Source organism: Rhinoraja longicauda, chromosome 2 (assembly GCF_053455715.1).
Source record: "Rhinoraja longicauda isolate Sanriku21f chromosome 2, sRhiLon1.1, whole genome shotgun sequence".
Lineage (NCBI taxonomy): Eukaryota > Metazoa > Chordata > Chondrichthyes > Rajiformes > Arhynchobatidae > Rhinoraja > Rhinoraja longicauda.
This window is the reverse complement of record NC_135954.1, coordinates 66,136,166-66,152,166: the sequence shown is the minus strand read 5'-3', so window position 1 is coordinate 66,152,166 and position 16,001 is coordinate 66,136,166. Positions and strand designations below refer to the sequence as shown.

The 16,001-nt window shown below is 41.8% G+C and overlaps 1 protein-coding gene across 1 annotated transcript in view; it reads left to right on the top strand.

The window, feature by feature from the left end:
• Positions 1–16,001, top strand: part of osbpl3b (oxysterol binding protein-like 3b) — a 131,494-nt gene that overhangs the window by 97,885 nt on the left and 17,608 nt on the right. The window contains exons 13-18 of the mRNA XM_078420333.1: positions 2,278–2,415; positions 3,570–3,663; positions 5,642–5,889; positions 11,677–11,814; positions 13,814–13,877; positions 14,800–14,878. Of these exons, the coding sequence (XP_078276459.1) occupies positions 2,278–2,415; positions 3,570–3,663; positions 5,642–5,889; positions 11,677–11,814; positions 13,814–13,877; positions 14,800–14,878 (761 nt within the window). The remainder of the gene's footprint in view (positions 1–2,277; positions 2,416–3,569; positions 3,664–5,641; positions 5,890–11,676; positions 11,815–13,813; positions 13,878–14,799; positions 14,879–16,001) is intronic.

Genomic DNA, 16,001 nt, shown 5'->3' with positions numbered 1-16,001 from the left:
AGTCAGCTGTTCTGAAGTTTACAGTTACATTCCAAACAATTAAAATAGTGTTTGTTCAATGCTCGAGTAAAATTGCAACAAAACATTATTTTGGAAATTGTGATTTCTTACAATAACTCTACAAACAGCTCATTAGTACTCTCTTGTCTGGGAAGAAGGAATTGTGTCTTCCAATTTTTTTTTTAAATCCAAAAATAAACATTATTCAGAATTTTTAAAGAAATGTATGCAAGGCAAGAACAATGCAAATACTCTTATGACATCCTCAGTGTTTATACATTCATTAGATTATGTTTGGTATAAACTATCCTTGTACCAAGCATCCTTGCCATTCATTCACGTGGACCCCAAGGATGATGCTATTTCCCTTGTTTGAGGAGTATCTCCACTAGACCCTCCCCCATGTCCAGCAGTAGAAGAAACCCTGACGGCGATCCCCCCCCCCTCCCCCCCACACACAGAGCCTTGCCGTTGTCTGCACCAATCTTCAGTGTGTCAGTCTGGAGCAGGCCAGTCAACAACGTTCCCTGATGGACATCTCTCTCTCGTGTAAGAAACAAATTTTGGGCAGACCAAGGAGAGTTTTTCACTCAGTTGATGACCTTCCAGCAGCACTTGATGTCCATTTTGAAATGGATCCCGAGGAACATTCCGTAAATTGGCGAGTCATCTATTATGCAGCTGTTCGGAATGAACGGTAACAAGGACCTTTGCATCATTCTCCACACTCATGGCTACCTCACCGCCAGCCAAGCCAGGTCTTGGTGTTTGTCGGTGAATTCTGGCGGAGGCATTTTGTCAGACAACTTGGGGAGTCTGCTTAGGGATCCATAGAGACCTTGTCCTGCAGTACCTGCAGGATGTTCCATGTTGACCACTGCCCGATGGACGTAGTCAAAGGTGTTGGTCCAGAAGAACCTTTCCACAAAGGATAGATGGTGTGGCAATATCCAGCTGGTTGGCACATTGTATGGCATCAGAGCCAGGCCCATCCTTCACAACACTCGGGACAGATAGAACCTCAGTAGTAACATTCAGTGTCCACGTGCTTTGGTTCTACACACAGCCGGATGCAGCTAGACACGAAGGTTTCACAACACTCATTGCGAATGGTTAGTTAATTTTTTTATCACAATTGTGAGAATTTCTTCACCAATGCTATTCACCCTCTCTACTTTCTTGAATATGCTGACTTAGAAATCCATTTATTTTCATCTTTAAGCATCTTGGCTATTTATCATAAATGTATAGTACATCTCTTGTAGTTTTACTACTAGCCACTGTAGTAAGCACTGTAGTCCACGCTTAACTGTTTTATTCTTTCTTATTGTTTCATCACAGATGTTGGTTGACTTTAAGAATTGGAAATCTTGCCTATCTTTCTACGGACTACCCCTTGCCAGTTGTGAGATACCAAGCAATGAATCAAATTAGCCGCTTGGATCATAATTAAAACGTGAACCTATTGCTGACTATTTTCCAACATACTGAACAGGAGTTAGTTATTTGATTGTTAAAATTGTGCATGTTGGAAGTGTTCACAAGGGATTGTTGTGCATACTCCACGATGCAAAAGAAGTATATGGGAGTGGAGAAACATCATCAGAGTTAAGGATGGATGTGAGGAGGAAGGCCAGGGAGAGAGAGAGGCACGTTTCTTCCAAGAGCCTGCAAAGCAACTCGTACTCCTCTCAAAAAAGACAGAGTGCTGGAGTAACTCAGCGGGTCAGGCAGCATATCTGGAGAAAAAGAATGGGTAAAGTTTTGGATCGGGTCCCTTCTTCAGCGCTAAGTTACTCCAGCACTTTGTATCTATCTTTGGTATAAACCAGCGTCTGCATTTCTTTGTTTCTACATTCTTGCTTCTCTCATCTTGCAAGGAGTCTTATAATTTCCCTTTTTCTTCCTATTTCCGCTAGTGTTACTACACCCAGAATGTTTATCTGCTAACACTGCTCCGATCTGGCCTTGCAATAAAGTGGCAAACCAGGACCCAGTGAGGGCAGTATGTTCATTCAATAATTTGCCCTTCTGCAGTTTAAAATTAGAATTACAGATAATGAGAGCAGTTAGTGGGTGCTGCAGTTACGAATAATGTAAGCATCTTTAATTTTAATGAGCAACTTCTAAACATGACGTAGAATCATGATGTAAACATGACCTCTTGTGTTGAAAGATCTACTCAAATGCATGAACTAATAATTTGCAGTATTTTCAATGAATCTGCTGCAAGTTTGGGAAATTTGTTACTGTAACTGTATCTCAATTTTTCTGCAGCAGCAAGACCTCACCCAGGTAAATAGCCAACTGGTGCATCAGGTGTCTAATGAAAGCAAGGTCTCCCGAGCAGACTCCCTCTCTGAGTTCTTTGATGCACATGAAGTTTTATTATCTGCAAGCTCATCAGAGAATGAGGTTAGTGTGTATCAGCTGCTGGAACTATTCCCCAGTGACCCATGTTCTGTCTAATTCTGCATTGTAAACAAGATGAACAGCTTTTGTTGCAATCTGACTTGAGTCCCAGTCCCAACTAAATTTTTTAAATGCATATCATGAGCTTTGTCCATCTTCAGTGGGCATCTTTGCTTACTGGAGATGCACCCAAGCCAGGACTCAGTTGAGAACATATTCTGACCTGGTTATAATTAATTTCCCAATTGACAAACCTGGGGATTATTCTTGGATCACACATGGGAAATGCCCTCATTGTGGCACTGAAATATATGCATATTATTCATTTTGTTGTAGTGCCAGCAAAAGCTGATTTGAGGAAACCACCAGGAGACTGAATGATGTGACATGGGAAATGTATATTCAAAAACAGCTAGCATTTTGTTCAGATGATAAATATATTATGTGCCAGTCATTAATCTATGCAGCTGCTTCTGCTAGCCTGGATGAAGATCTGCTAAATTCGGCACCACATGTTAAAATCATGTGTTTAATTTGCACCAAGCTCCCATTGATGGAGTGGAGGATTTTTAAATTGTGTATGTAATAGTAATTGATATGTTCACGGAAATGGTAATAGCTCTTTCAATGTATGGTATAGCCAAATCATTAGAAACTACAAAAACATGGGCTTTCCTAATGCTTTCATCTTTACCCAGTCTAAACTTCCACAAGTTGGTTTAGATGGGACATCATGAAATTAAAAACTTCTATTAGCTAGTATAGGTTTGTTATCACCTATGGCCTGAGTTCCCTCAAGGTGTAGAACGTGTGACAGGTTTATGGTTGCACATTTTGTACCTTGGCCAAATTTACATTTTATTATCTATTAATATTGTTGGAAAAGATCTGGTCTTACATTCCTGCCTTCACTAAGTGGTTTCTGGGAGCTCTATTCACAATTTTTCCTTTCATTTCGTGCATCTTTGAAACTACGAGTGAGGTGGTCTGTTATTCATCGATCTATCTTCCAATAACGTAAGCAAAGGTTTTGTTTCAAAGGTTACAACTGTGTGTACATTGGCAATTTTATTTCTGGTTTGGTGTCAATGTTAATGATTATTTTGTTGGTCTTTATGCAATGTTTTATAAGTATGAATAACTTTTTTCTGTTGTAGGCTTCAGATGATGATTCATATGTCAGCGACATAAGTGACAATACTTCAGAAGATAACTTGAGCACTGAGGCCGAAGCTAATGCTCAGACAATGTGTGAGATAAATTACTAAATTTTCCATGCATGGCATGTTATTTTCCAGGTGCAGGTTGGGTAGACGAATGCTTGTTGAAGAAAGGAATGAGTTGGAATTATTTTATATCATGATTACCATCTCTTAAGGATAGTGGAGTCAGGGGGTATGGGGAGAAGGCAGGAACGGGGTACTGATTGAGAATGATCAGCTATGATCACATTGAATGGTGGTGCTGGCTCGAAGGGCCGAATGGCCTACTCCTGCACCTATTGTCTATTGATTAAATTAAGCTCTGTGGAGGAGAACTGGCTTTTTCCTGTACATTATTGGAAACTATTCTCATTTGCTTATTTTCAGTATATAAATTGTTCTCGGTTGATGAAAGGAGCTTGTTTATGATGTTCCATTCTTTTCTCCTGAAGTCAGTGATTTACATTGGGCCTTGTGTAGCTGGTAGAGCTGCTGTCTCACAGCGTCAGACCTGGGTTCAATTGTGACCTTGGTCTGGAGTTTGCATGTTCCCCCTGTGACCATGTGGGTTTCCTCTCGCATCCCAAACACGGTTTGTGGGTTAATTTGCCTCTGTTTAAAAAGTGGGACAACACATAATGAGTGTGAATGGTTGGTGTGGACTCATTGGCCAGAGGGCCTGTTTCCATTCTGTATCTCTAAACTGAACTAAATAAGGCTGAGGTGGAATTTGAAAATATGGGTGAGATATTTAAACTTTAGTCAGAGTAGTTCAGTAAGCAGAGCGTTGAATTGTCAATAACTTAATGAGTTAATTCATGCCAGGTATAGTTTTAATTGACCAGCAGCCATGTATTGAATTAGTCAAATTCAGAGTTGTTAAAGGCTTTGCCAGGAAATGAACTGTGGCTGGGTTGTGGGTTGGGCAGTGTAACAGAGGTGGACGCGAGTGTTATTGGTATGTACTTGGAAGCCTGAATAGGGGACAAATGCCACATGAAGTTTGTGAGCAATTGTCTTCAATTTAATTCAGTTGCTGGGGGACAGAATGGAAATGTGGTGGCCAGGGAGAAAAAATTGTGTTAATTTGGAAAGATTTGTCGTGGGGTGATGGGTTCTGTCTTCCCATTTATGGTTGCAAGAAATCTTTGCTCATTGCATGTTGAATGCCAGACATGCATTCTGAACATGATGCAGCAGATGGGTTAAAGGAGGTGATGATGATGAGTTAAAGCCGATTGTTGATTGTACATGTGAAAACTGACACTGTGTTATTGAGCAACGTGGTCTTTTGAGATGTAATATTGGTTGATATGGGGGTGGGTGGATAAATCCTTGATAGATACCAAAGTAATGGGACAGAATGAAGCCATTATAACTGATTTGGTGATGAGAGAAGTAGCTAAGTGCTGGACTACAATGAAAAGGCATTGCCGATGCCATCAGTGACATTGAATTAAGTGATTCTAATGGTAATGGTTGGAGTTGTTGCAGACAGCAAATTTGGTCCTTTGATCAGAAGGTTCCATGGGATAGTGGTGAAATTCAAAATGATGATTTTTATAAATCTGCAACAATGTAGTTGCTTCAAGTACAGATGCTCCTCGACTTACGATGCTTCGATTTACGATATTTCGACTTTACGATGGTGCAAAAGCAATACATATTCAGTAGAAACCGTCTTTTGAATTTTGGGCTTTTCCCTGACTCGCACAACTGTCTGCTGCTCAGACTGGTAGTGCCTTGTGCGGTACGATACTCTCTCGTGATGCTGGGCAACGGCAGCGAGCCGCAGCTCCCAGTCAGCCACGATTGGGAGCTGCCACGTCTATGATGTTTGGTAGGTTAGGTGTATTAAATGCATTTTCGACTTACTATATTTTTGATTTACGATGAGTTTATCGGAACGTAACCACATCGTAAGTCGGGGAGCACCTGTTTATCCTCTGCTTGCCTGCAGACAGACTCGGTCAATATGTTTGCAAGTCTTCACAAAGTAAGCAATGTTTATTTTTCTTCATGCACAGATCACACTCAAAATGCTGCAGGTCAGCATTGTAGAAGAAGATCATGCCTGCCAGCCCCAGGACCCAATAATAGCAACATCAGCCTATGGAATATTCTAAGGAATAACATAGGGAAAGATCTTTCCAAGGTTTCCATGCCAGTTCAGTTAAATGAACCGCTGAACACACTTCAGCGCCTTTGTGAAGAACTAGATTACAGTGAACTGCTAGACAAGGCTTCTCAGTCAGATGACCCGTTTGAACGGATGGTAATCAAATATTTTCATCTGCGTGTTCATGTTCATTACAGAATATGTGTATGAATGTGTAGTTATATACTGTATTGATTCTCCATTGATGCTCATGGGAAAGTGAACAAATTTAATAATGGCTTCTCTTGTAATTTGTGAGCATTATCTCAATCTGTCGATTGTAATATATGGTCCTGTCTGATGACTCCATTATTGCTTATTGCTTATTGCCCAGTTACATTAGTTATTCCTTTCCATGACTTGCCATTCTCTAAGCTGCTTTATTTTTTTCCTCCAATCCCTGTAATACAGGCATAAAATGCAGGAAATACCCAACTGATCAACAGCATTTGTTGTATATTAAAAAAATACTGCTAATAGAGTCATAAAGTCATACTTGAAACTGGCCCTTTGACCCAGTTTGCCCACGCCGACCTATATGCCCCATCTACACTAGTCCCACCTTCCAGTGTTTGGCCAATATCCTTCTAAACCTATCACGTCCACGTATCTAGGCAAATGGTTTTTAAAGGTTGTGATAATTGACCTGCCTCCACCTCCTCCTTTGGCTACTCATTCCATATTCCTTCCACCCTTTGCATTTTTAATAAAATTGCCCCTCGGGTTCCTATTAAATCCCTCACCTTAAACCAATGTGCTCTGGTGCTTGGTTTGCCTACTCTAGGTTCAAGATTATGCATTTACCCTATCTATTTCTCTTATGATGTTATGCACCTCTACAAGATCATGCCTCATCCTCCTGTGCACCAAGGAATAAAGTTTCAGCCTGCTCAACCTCTCCCTATAGCTCAAGCTCTCGAGGCCTGGAAACATCCTCGTAAATCTTCCCTGCATCCTTTCCAGCTTAATAACATCTTTCCTATAACGGTGACCAAAACTGAACACAATACTCCAAATGTGGCCTAACCTATGTTTGCACAACTGTAAAATGACCTCCCAAATTCTATACTCAATACTCTAACTGCTGAAGGCCAATGTGTTGAAAGCCGCCGTGACCACCCTATCTCCCCTTGACGCCACTTTCAAGGCACTATATACTTGAACTCCACAATCACTTTGCTGGACAACCCTCCCAGAGCCCGACCATTCACTGTGTAGGTCCTGCCCTTATTAGACTTCTGAAAATACACCTCAAGCTTATCTGTATTAAACTCCATTAACCATACCTCATCCCGCCTTCCCAACCAATCAAAATACCAATCATTTGCATTATTGATAATACCATCCACTTTAATGCAGAATATCTTTGGCTTGTCCACAGCTATCTGGGCTTTGAGGAGAGGTTAGGAGGATAAGGAGTATCCAAGCAAGATGAAGATGAGTTGCAAAGATTGGAGGGCAAATAAAATAGATCCAAGTAAAGAGAGATGCTGAAAATTAAAAAAACAGCAAATGCTGGAAGTTGAGATTAAAACAGAAAATGTGCGTGACACTCAGCTGGTCAAGCTGCATCAGTGGAAAGGGAAACGGTTAATATTTCAAACCACAGACCCTTTGACCTTGGCTTGAAATAGCAAACAAATTACAGACAGTTGTGGATGGAAGGATTGGACAAAGGAAATATCTCCAAGGTGAGGTAAGGTTGCCATTGGAATAAACAATTGGACAGGCGAGATGCAGAAAAAATGTTCCAGATGTTGGAGGAGTCCAGAATCAGGGGTAACAGTTTGAGAATAAGGGGTAGGCGATTTGAGGAAAAACTTTTTCACCCAGAGAGTTGTGAATCTGTGGAATTTTCTACCAAAGAAGGCAGTGGAGGCCGTTTCACTGGATGTATTCAAGAGAGAGTTAGATATAGCTCTTAGGGCTAATGGAATCAAGGGATATGGGGAAAAAGCAAGAACGGGATACTGATTTTAGATGGTCAGCCATGATCATATTGAGTGGCAATGCTGGCTCGAATGGCTAGGTTTTAAACTGTAAACATTATTATCTGGTTGATTGGTTTACAAAGGCAGTTAGTATATCTGAACATAAAAACGATGAAACATGGGTAGTTGGAGAGTGGCAAACAAAGGAAAGCAAAAGTTACAAAATGCAGAGGTGTGGAAATGCCCAATATGTCAGGCTGCACTAATGAAGAGAGGAAAAACTGAGCCAATTTCACAGATGGTTGGACCAGATCTGATACAAAAAGCAAGTTGGCTGAACTCTGTATAATTTGAGCCTCCGTGTGAAATAATTATAATTGAAGTTGATTTACTTGTACCTCAGAAACGACTAACTTGGCAGCAATGAAGATTGTTAATTTTAAAAAAAATTAATTAAGCAATGCCAGAAGCATTACACTCCAGCTCGGTTTTTATTAAATGTTGCAAGTGAAAATAATTCACAACCTGAACATGTACAGTAATTAAAAACGTTTCAAAAAACATGGTCGCATAGTGGATGTCAAGTGGATATGTAAGCCAGAAGCTTGCATTAATGAGCTAGGTAGAGCTCTTAAGGATAGCGGAGTCAGGGGGTATGGGGAGAAGGCAGGAACGGGGTACTGATTGAGAATGATCAGCCATGATCACATTGAATGGCGGTGCTGGCTCGAAGGGCCGAATGGCCTCCTCCTGCACCTATTGTCTATTGTCAAGAATGATTTGCAGATGAGAATTTAAATTCTTACACTGCTCTGGAGAGTTTAAATCCAGTCCATTAAATTGGGAATGAAAAGCTAGTGTCTGCTGTAATGGTAAGCTTAACATTGCTAGTCTGTTGCAAACAGCGTTTTGTTTACTGATGTACCTAGAGGAAGGAACTCCAATTTGTTACCTTGACTGGCTTGGCATTCTGAGTTTTAATCATCTTTTGAAATGGCCGAGAAAACGAGTAGTTATATCAAACTGCCTCAAAGATAATAACTGGTGAGGCTGCATTCACACTACGTTATCAGTTTCCTTTGCAATAAGATGTTAAAATATTTCGGTTGAGTTTCTTAAGTTCATACATCTGAGGAGCAGGTGTAGGCCATTCAGACCATCGCGTCTACTCTGCCATTCAATCATGGTTGATCTGTCTTTTCCCTTCAACCCCTTTTTCCTGCCTTCTCCCCATAACCCTTGACACCCTTATTAATAAAGAATTTGTCAATCTCTACTTTAAAAATACCCAGTGAAGAGTTTGGGAGCTACTTGTGTAAATAATCTTTACTCCTGCACTCTCCTTCATTCCTTTCATGGGTGTAACCACCTTTCATTCCAAGAGTCAACACAAGTTAATTCATTCTGCACCAAGGAATGCAAAGCTTTCACGGGTTGAAAAGACTTGGCTTAATACTAAGTAGAGTTGACTTGAACATCATACCTTTTCCAGGACTCAATTCAGCTCTGTACATTAGTGCTTTGTAACTGCAGTTTGGACAGCCCACAATGCACTATCAAAATTACTTTGACAATATCTCACGGTTCCTTGACTTCTATCCGCAACAAAAGCACAAGCCAAATGTCACTCAAAGTGTGACTCATGGTTGTTGTTTCCTGACTTCACTCTCCTCGTATGTTTTAAACAGGTGATAAAACAGAAATATTCTCCTTGCATCCATCCTGTCAAGGCCCTTCAAGATCTTTAAAATTTCAACAAAGTCACCACTCACTCTTTTAAATACCACTCGAGCTTAAGATGGAGACGTGTCAATTCCATGATTGAAGCTGATCCAGTAATCACTGCATTGCAATCATATTCTGCATCCAATTTCATAATACCCATCATCAATTTCCTTGGGAGAGCACATGGTATTGGGGGTAGGGTGCTGACATGGATAGAAAATTGGTTGGCAGACAGAAAACAAAGAGTAGGGATTAACGGATCCCTTTCAGAATGGCAGGCAGTGGCTAGTGGGGTACCACAAGGCTCGGTGCTGGGACCGCAGCTATTTACAATATACATGAATGACTTAGATGAAGGGATTAAAAGTAACATTAGCAATTTTGCAGATGACACAAAGCTGGCTGGCAGTGTGAATTGTGAGGAGGATGCTATAAGGATGCAGGGTGACTTGGACAGGTTGTGTGAGTGGACAGATGCATGGCAGAAGCAGTTTAATGTGGATAAATGTGAGGTTATCCACTTTGGTGGTAAGAACAGGAAGGCAGATTATTATCTGAAGGGTGTCAAGTTAGGAAATGGGGAAGTACAAAGAGATCTGGGTGTCCTTGTTCATCAGTCACTTAAAGTTAGCATGCAGGTACAGCAGGCAGTGAAAAAGCTAATGGCATGTTGGCCTTTATGACAAGAGGAGTTGAGTATAGGAGCAAAAAGGTCCTTCTGCAGATGTACAGGGCCCGAGTGAGACCACACCTGGAGTACTGTGTGCAGTTTTGGTCACCAAATTTGCGGAAGGACATTCTTGCTATTGAGGGAGTGCAGCGTAGGTTCACTAGGTTAATTCCTGGAATGGCAGGACTGTCGTATGTTGAAAGACTGGAGTTACTGGGCTTGTATACACTGGAATTTAGAAGGATGAGAGGGGATCTTATTGAAACATATAAGATTATTCAGGGATTGGACACGTTAGAGGCAGGAAACATGTTCCCAATGTTGGTGGAGTCCAGAACCAGGGGCCACAGTTTAAGAATAAAGGGTAGGCCATTTAGAACGGAGATGAGGAAAAACTTTTTCAGTCAGAGTTGTAAATCTGTGGAATTCTCTGTCTCAGAAGGCAGTGGAGGCCAATTCTCTGGGTGCTTTCAAGAGAGAGCTAGATAGAGCTCTTAAAGATAGCGAAGTCTGTGGAGAAGGCAGGGACTGATTGTGAATGATTAGCCATGATCACATTGAATGGCAGTGCTGGCTCGAAGGGCCAAATGGCCTACTCCTGGACCTATTGTCTATTGTCTATTGAGTGTCATTGACCAGAAATGTAATTGAGGCAATCACAAAAACATTATGAGTGCAGAGGCAGAGAATTCTTGATTCCCCCTCCTCCAACCCCCCTCCCCACTCGCCATAAAAAGAAAAACCTTGCCACTGTCAGGTTATAGCAGAATACTCTCCATTGCATGGAGGATGCTGATCCAACAGCAATTGAAGCCAAGCACCATTCAGAAAAATGCAGCCTATTTGGATTGCATCCTATCTATCACCATTGAGCTGTGGTCTCATAAAGTATCTCCGGGACCATTGTTTCAATTGGGCAAGACTGCTTTGATAGCGCCTTCCAAACCCATAATCTGACTCGACCAAAAAGAAAAGAACAGCTAGCTCTGCTGCCTGCAAATTTTCCTCCAAGTAACATATGAGAAAATTTGTGATTGTTCTTTCACTAATGCTGGACCGTAATCCTGAAATGCCTTCCTCATGCACCACCCACTCATTAAGTGCCTTCCTCATGCACCACCCACTCATTAAGGGCATGAAGGAATAAACAATTTGCACAAATAAATCACACCGCTGGTGTAATTCAGCGTGTCAAGCAGCATCTCTGGAGAACATGGAAAGATAACAACGTTTCGAATCGGGAATGCAGTTTTTAACATTGACCTTCACAACCTTTGCATAATTTGTTCCGTTGTCAATAATTATAAAATGGATTTCTTCTGGCATTAATGAGAAAATCTTCTGTTTGTTTTTTTGTCGTGGATACGTTTATGTATAAAGTTAAATCACAGCTTTAGTTTTAGTTTCCATGAGTTCGTTTTCAATGAGCAGACACTTGTTTAGAGGACATACTGAGGCATGACATGAAGTAAGGGATTGGTAATGGTTCTACTTTTTGCGACCTAATAATGAAGTGTTCTTTTTGTGCTTAAAGTGATAGAATAAGAACAATGTCGTTTATCTCTTGTATTCCCACAGGCTTTTGTGGCAGCATTTGCAGTTTCAGCATATGCATCTTCCTACCACAGAGCTGGGAGTAAGCCATTTAACCCAGTTCTAGGAGAGACGTATGAATGTGCAAGGAAAGAGAAAGGCTTCAGGTTTATTGCAGAACAGGTAATGACAATAAAAACAAAATATTTTGGTTAGGCAGATGGGTATCCTGAACTATTGTTTCTTGTGCAGGCCCTGGTTACATTGAGAAATGGGTGGGAATAATTTGGAGTTGAATATAATTATTTATCATTAATTTATAATACTACTAGACCAATTGGACCCATTGGGCCCATTCCTCATAGAGGGGAAACAGGGAAGGGGAGAGGGTGTGACTGAGTGAGCCCTGGACACAAAGCCCTCCTGTATTGGTGTAGCACCCTCAATCCCCCCCCCCCCACTCAATCCCCCTTATCCCCCCTCCTCCCCCCACTGTGCCACTCCATCCCTCCTACCCCACCCCCACTTGCCCAGCCCCCACCCCCACTCCCCAGCCCTGCCTCCACCCCCATTCCCCCCTCCCCACCCTTTATACCCCTCCTCCCCTCACCCTCACTCCCCCACCCCCACTCTCCTTGCCCGCACCTCTCTCCCCACCCACCCCAATCGTCCCTCCTCCCCACCCCCACTCTCCCCCACCCCCACTCCCCCCACCCCCACTCTGACTACTGACCCCGGGTGGCCATCTTGTTTGGGCGAGTGAGGAGGGAAGCGCAATTGAAGTCGTACATGCCCCATTGTGACATCATACACTGAGCACTTTCAAGAATTCGGTTAGAAAGGAAATTTTTAAACTTTAAAATCTCTCTAGCTTAAAAATGTAGCTTCAATTTGAATGAGAGTTGTTTCAAATTGTGCCCAGGATAATGGTGAGTAAGGTGGGCTAGAAATTGTGGCGCTATGATGTGCCATTTTGGCTGTGCGGAACCACAAAGTTATGGTGCACACATACATACAAACAAACCGAGAGTTTTCATGACAGACAGACAGACAGACAGACAGACAGACAGACAGACAGACAGACAGACAGACAGACAGACAGACAGACAGACAGACAGACCGACCCAGACAGACAGACAGACAGACAGACAGACAGACAGACAGACACAGACAGACACAGACAGACACAGACAGACACAGACAGACACAGACAGACACAGACAGACACAGACAGACACAGACAGACACAGACAGACACAGACAGACAGACAGACAGACAGACAGAAAGGAAGGAAGGAACGGGGTACTGATTGAGAGTGATCAGCCATGATCGCATTGAATGGCGGTGCTGGCTCGAAGGGCTGAATGGCCTACTCCTGCACCTATTGTCTATTGACAGACAGACAGACTAGCTCATAACGCTGTCAACATTTCAATAAAAAAACATTGATATGAGTGCATTTCTGTAATAAAGTTGCCTAGGATACTTATTACTTCAGCTTAAACACATTATGTTCCAAAATAGTCTGCTCCACCAGCCAAAGACCTCTATGAACTGAGGAGCATCAGAAATTATGGGAGCAAGGTTTCTTCACACCTCGGGCAAATGTATCTGTGTTGATCTACTGCTCTATTGCAGGATGGGTCTACCAGAGGAGCATTCTTGCAAATATTACGCTCCAAGTAGAGCTAAGAGGGCATTGTTCTTTTTTGTTCCTCCACAGAAGCAGATTTTACTTTGATCTGGAAGCTGATTAGTCCTTTCTTCAGGAGGTCTCCCCCTTCTTAGACAATTGGAGTTATTTTAAAATGCTTATTGGCTGGGTTTCCAAAAGAAGTCTAATGCAGCACACCCTCCACCACCTTTGACTGGCATTCACAGAAACCATTGAGAAAGTAGGGATTCATCTGGTTGGATTTGGTTTGGCCAAATTTCCAATCTCCGAACCGGGGATATACTCTTAACATAAACAAATTGTGGTTTGTAGCATTAAACTGCCCACTTCCCAATAAAGGCGGGTGGTCGATGTGGTCCGTAGCAGCAGTATAAACTCAGAAAAATTGTTTAATTGTATAAAATTGTTTTTGTAAGTTTCAGTTATTTATTTAGGTTTGCATACAAAGTAAATTTAACTCTTCAAGAAATAGTTAAATGGAAAAAAACTTTCTTCATTTCTTTTAGGTCAGCCACCATCCTCCAATATCTGCGTGTCATGCTGAATCAAAGAATTTTGCTTTCTGGCAAGGTAGGACTCGTAAAGCTCTACAGTGCAGAAACAGGTTAGGCAACTTGTCCATTACAACCAAGTTGCCGAACCAAGTTGGTCCCACTTGCCTGTGCCTTGCTCATATCCTTCCAAACCTTTCCTACCCGTGTACCATGCAAATGTCTTTTTAATTATGCAATTAATTATACCACCTCTATCACTTCTACTAGCAGTTTCAGGCTCCCCTACCCTAGGGGAAAACACTGGCTATTCAATGATTTTATATACCTCTAAGGTCACCCCTCAACCACCTATATTCCTGGGAATTTTGTGTTAAAAGCATAGTACAGTAAACCCTCATTTTTACAGTCTTCGCAATGGATTTTGGTTATAGTGGACCACCAGCACTGCAGGCCACCATCGGCGTCGCAATAACGCAGGTGCCAGCTCCATCACCAGCGCCGTGGGCTGCAGCGGCTGCCACCACCCCCTCTGCCACCGGGTCTCCAACCCTTATCTGCACTCCAGCCGCAAGCAGGCTGCAATAAATAACTTTCCGATCATCTCCTCTCCCCTGGCTTTCAACTTGCCTGGATTCCAGGTCCAGTTACAGACGGAGAGTGTGAAGGAGGGTCTGGATATGAGACGTTACCCATCCATGTTCTCTTGAGGTGCTGCCTGACCAGCTAAGTTACTTCAGCACTTTGTGTCCTTTTGTGTATTAACCAGCATCAGCAGAAACTATTTCTGATGATTCATCTGCCCTCTAATTAAATGGAATACATGTACCTGGTCTTCAATTCTGTCTCATAGCTGTTGAGAACAATGTGGAGGTGTGAAATTATCTTAATATATTAAAAAAATTATAATTAGATTTGCAAGTCAATATTCTTTGCAAGATAAAATATTTAATTGAAGGTGCAATTTTTTAAATAATGGGTTTATTTTCACTCTCTTTTAGATGTGAGGTGGAAAAACAAGTTTTGGGGTAAATCAATGGAGATTGTTCCAGTTGGCACAATTCATGTAACTTTTCCGAAGTAAGTATCATTGCAGAAAGAACCCTGTTGCACAAAAAAACATCTAAGTGAGTTTATATCGATTTAAAATTTGAATAGAATAATGCAAAGATAATTTTGTTCCAGGAAAGCTTTTATGTTTTCTTCTTTACCCTCCAACCACCACCTTGATTGCTGGTGACTTCACATCATCTTGGTCAATTGCAAGTACTAATGACAAATAATTGAATAAATTGATCGACTAGTCTTTATGGTTTAAGACCATAAAGCACATTTCCACGCATTAGGTTTAAGATTGCATTACATGTGAGTGAATGAAAGGATTTTCAGACTGTTAATTTTATTATTGCCTTCCCTGGAGAAAATGTTTTGGGAAAAACGTTCCCTTAACAGTCTTGCAGCCTTCTCGTCTGTTGAGTGGGCCGAGTGCCAGATGCCAGGAGGGCATTTCTAGTGACGTGTAGATTAATCTCTGAATTTAGTACCCGATCTAAAATTTTAATGTTAGATCAATTGCTCAGCTAAGGAAGCTTAAAATCTGATATTTAGATTCTCTTTTGGGATCCATTTGGAAATTTTGTATCTCCAGTCCCGGGATTCAGTCGACCATTCTGACCTGATATCCTGCAATGCCAGAAGTGTACTTGAGTTCTGGAGATTTTTCCTTCTTTGAGGCAGTTTCTCCGAGCCGGGAATGACTTGCATCCTTTCTGGCGCTGTGGGTTCGAATGTGACTGAGCCCAGTGTGTGAGCCACAGGCTCTGCCACAGTGGGGCGGAAACTGCGTGAGTCAGTAGATGGTTGAACATTTCAGGAGATCGTGCCCCCTAATGCCATTTGCACAGGATTCAACGTTCATATGGCCATCCCAAATACCTTTTGTGTTCTGGAGGTGGGGCTTCCCGATAAATTGGGGAAGGGAATGTTGCACTTTTTCAAGGAGCTTTAGGATATTGTTTACAAGCACACTTTTCCACTGATGGTCAAAAGCGAGTGAAAACTGACATGCACTTTTTCAAGGAACTTTGAGAACATCCTTGAATCCTCTCCCCCCCTGCAGTAATCTGCAGACTTAATAATGCAACATGGGGAAACCTGCAAGAGTTGCATGGTAGATTGTCTATACTGTATTGATGGTCTCTGT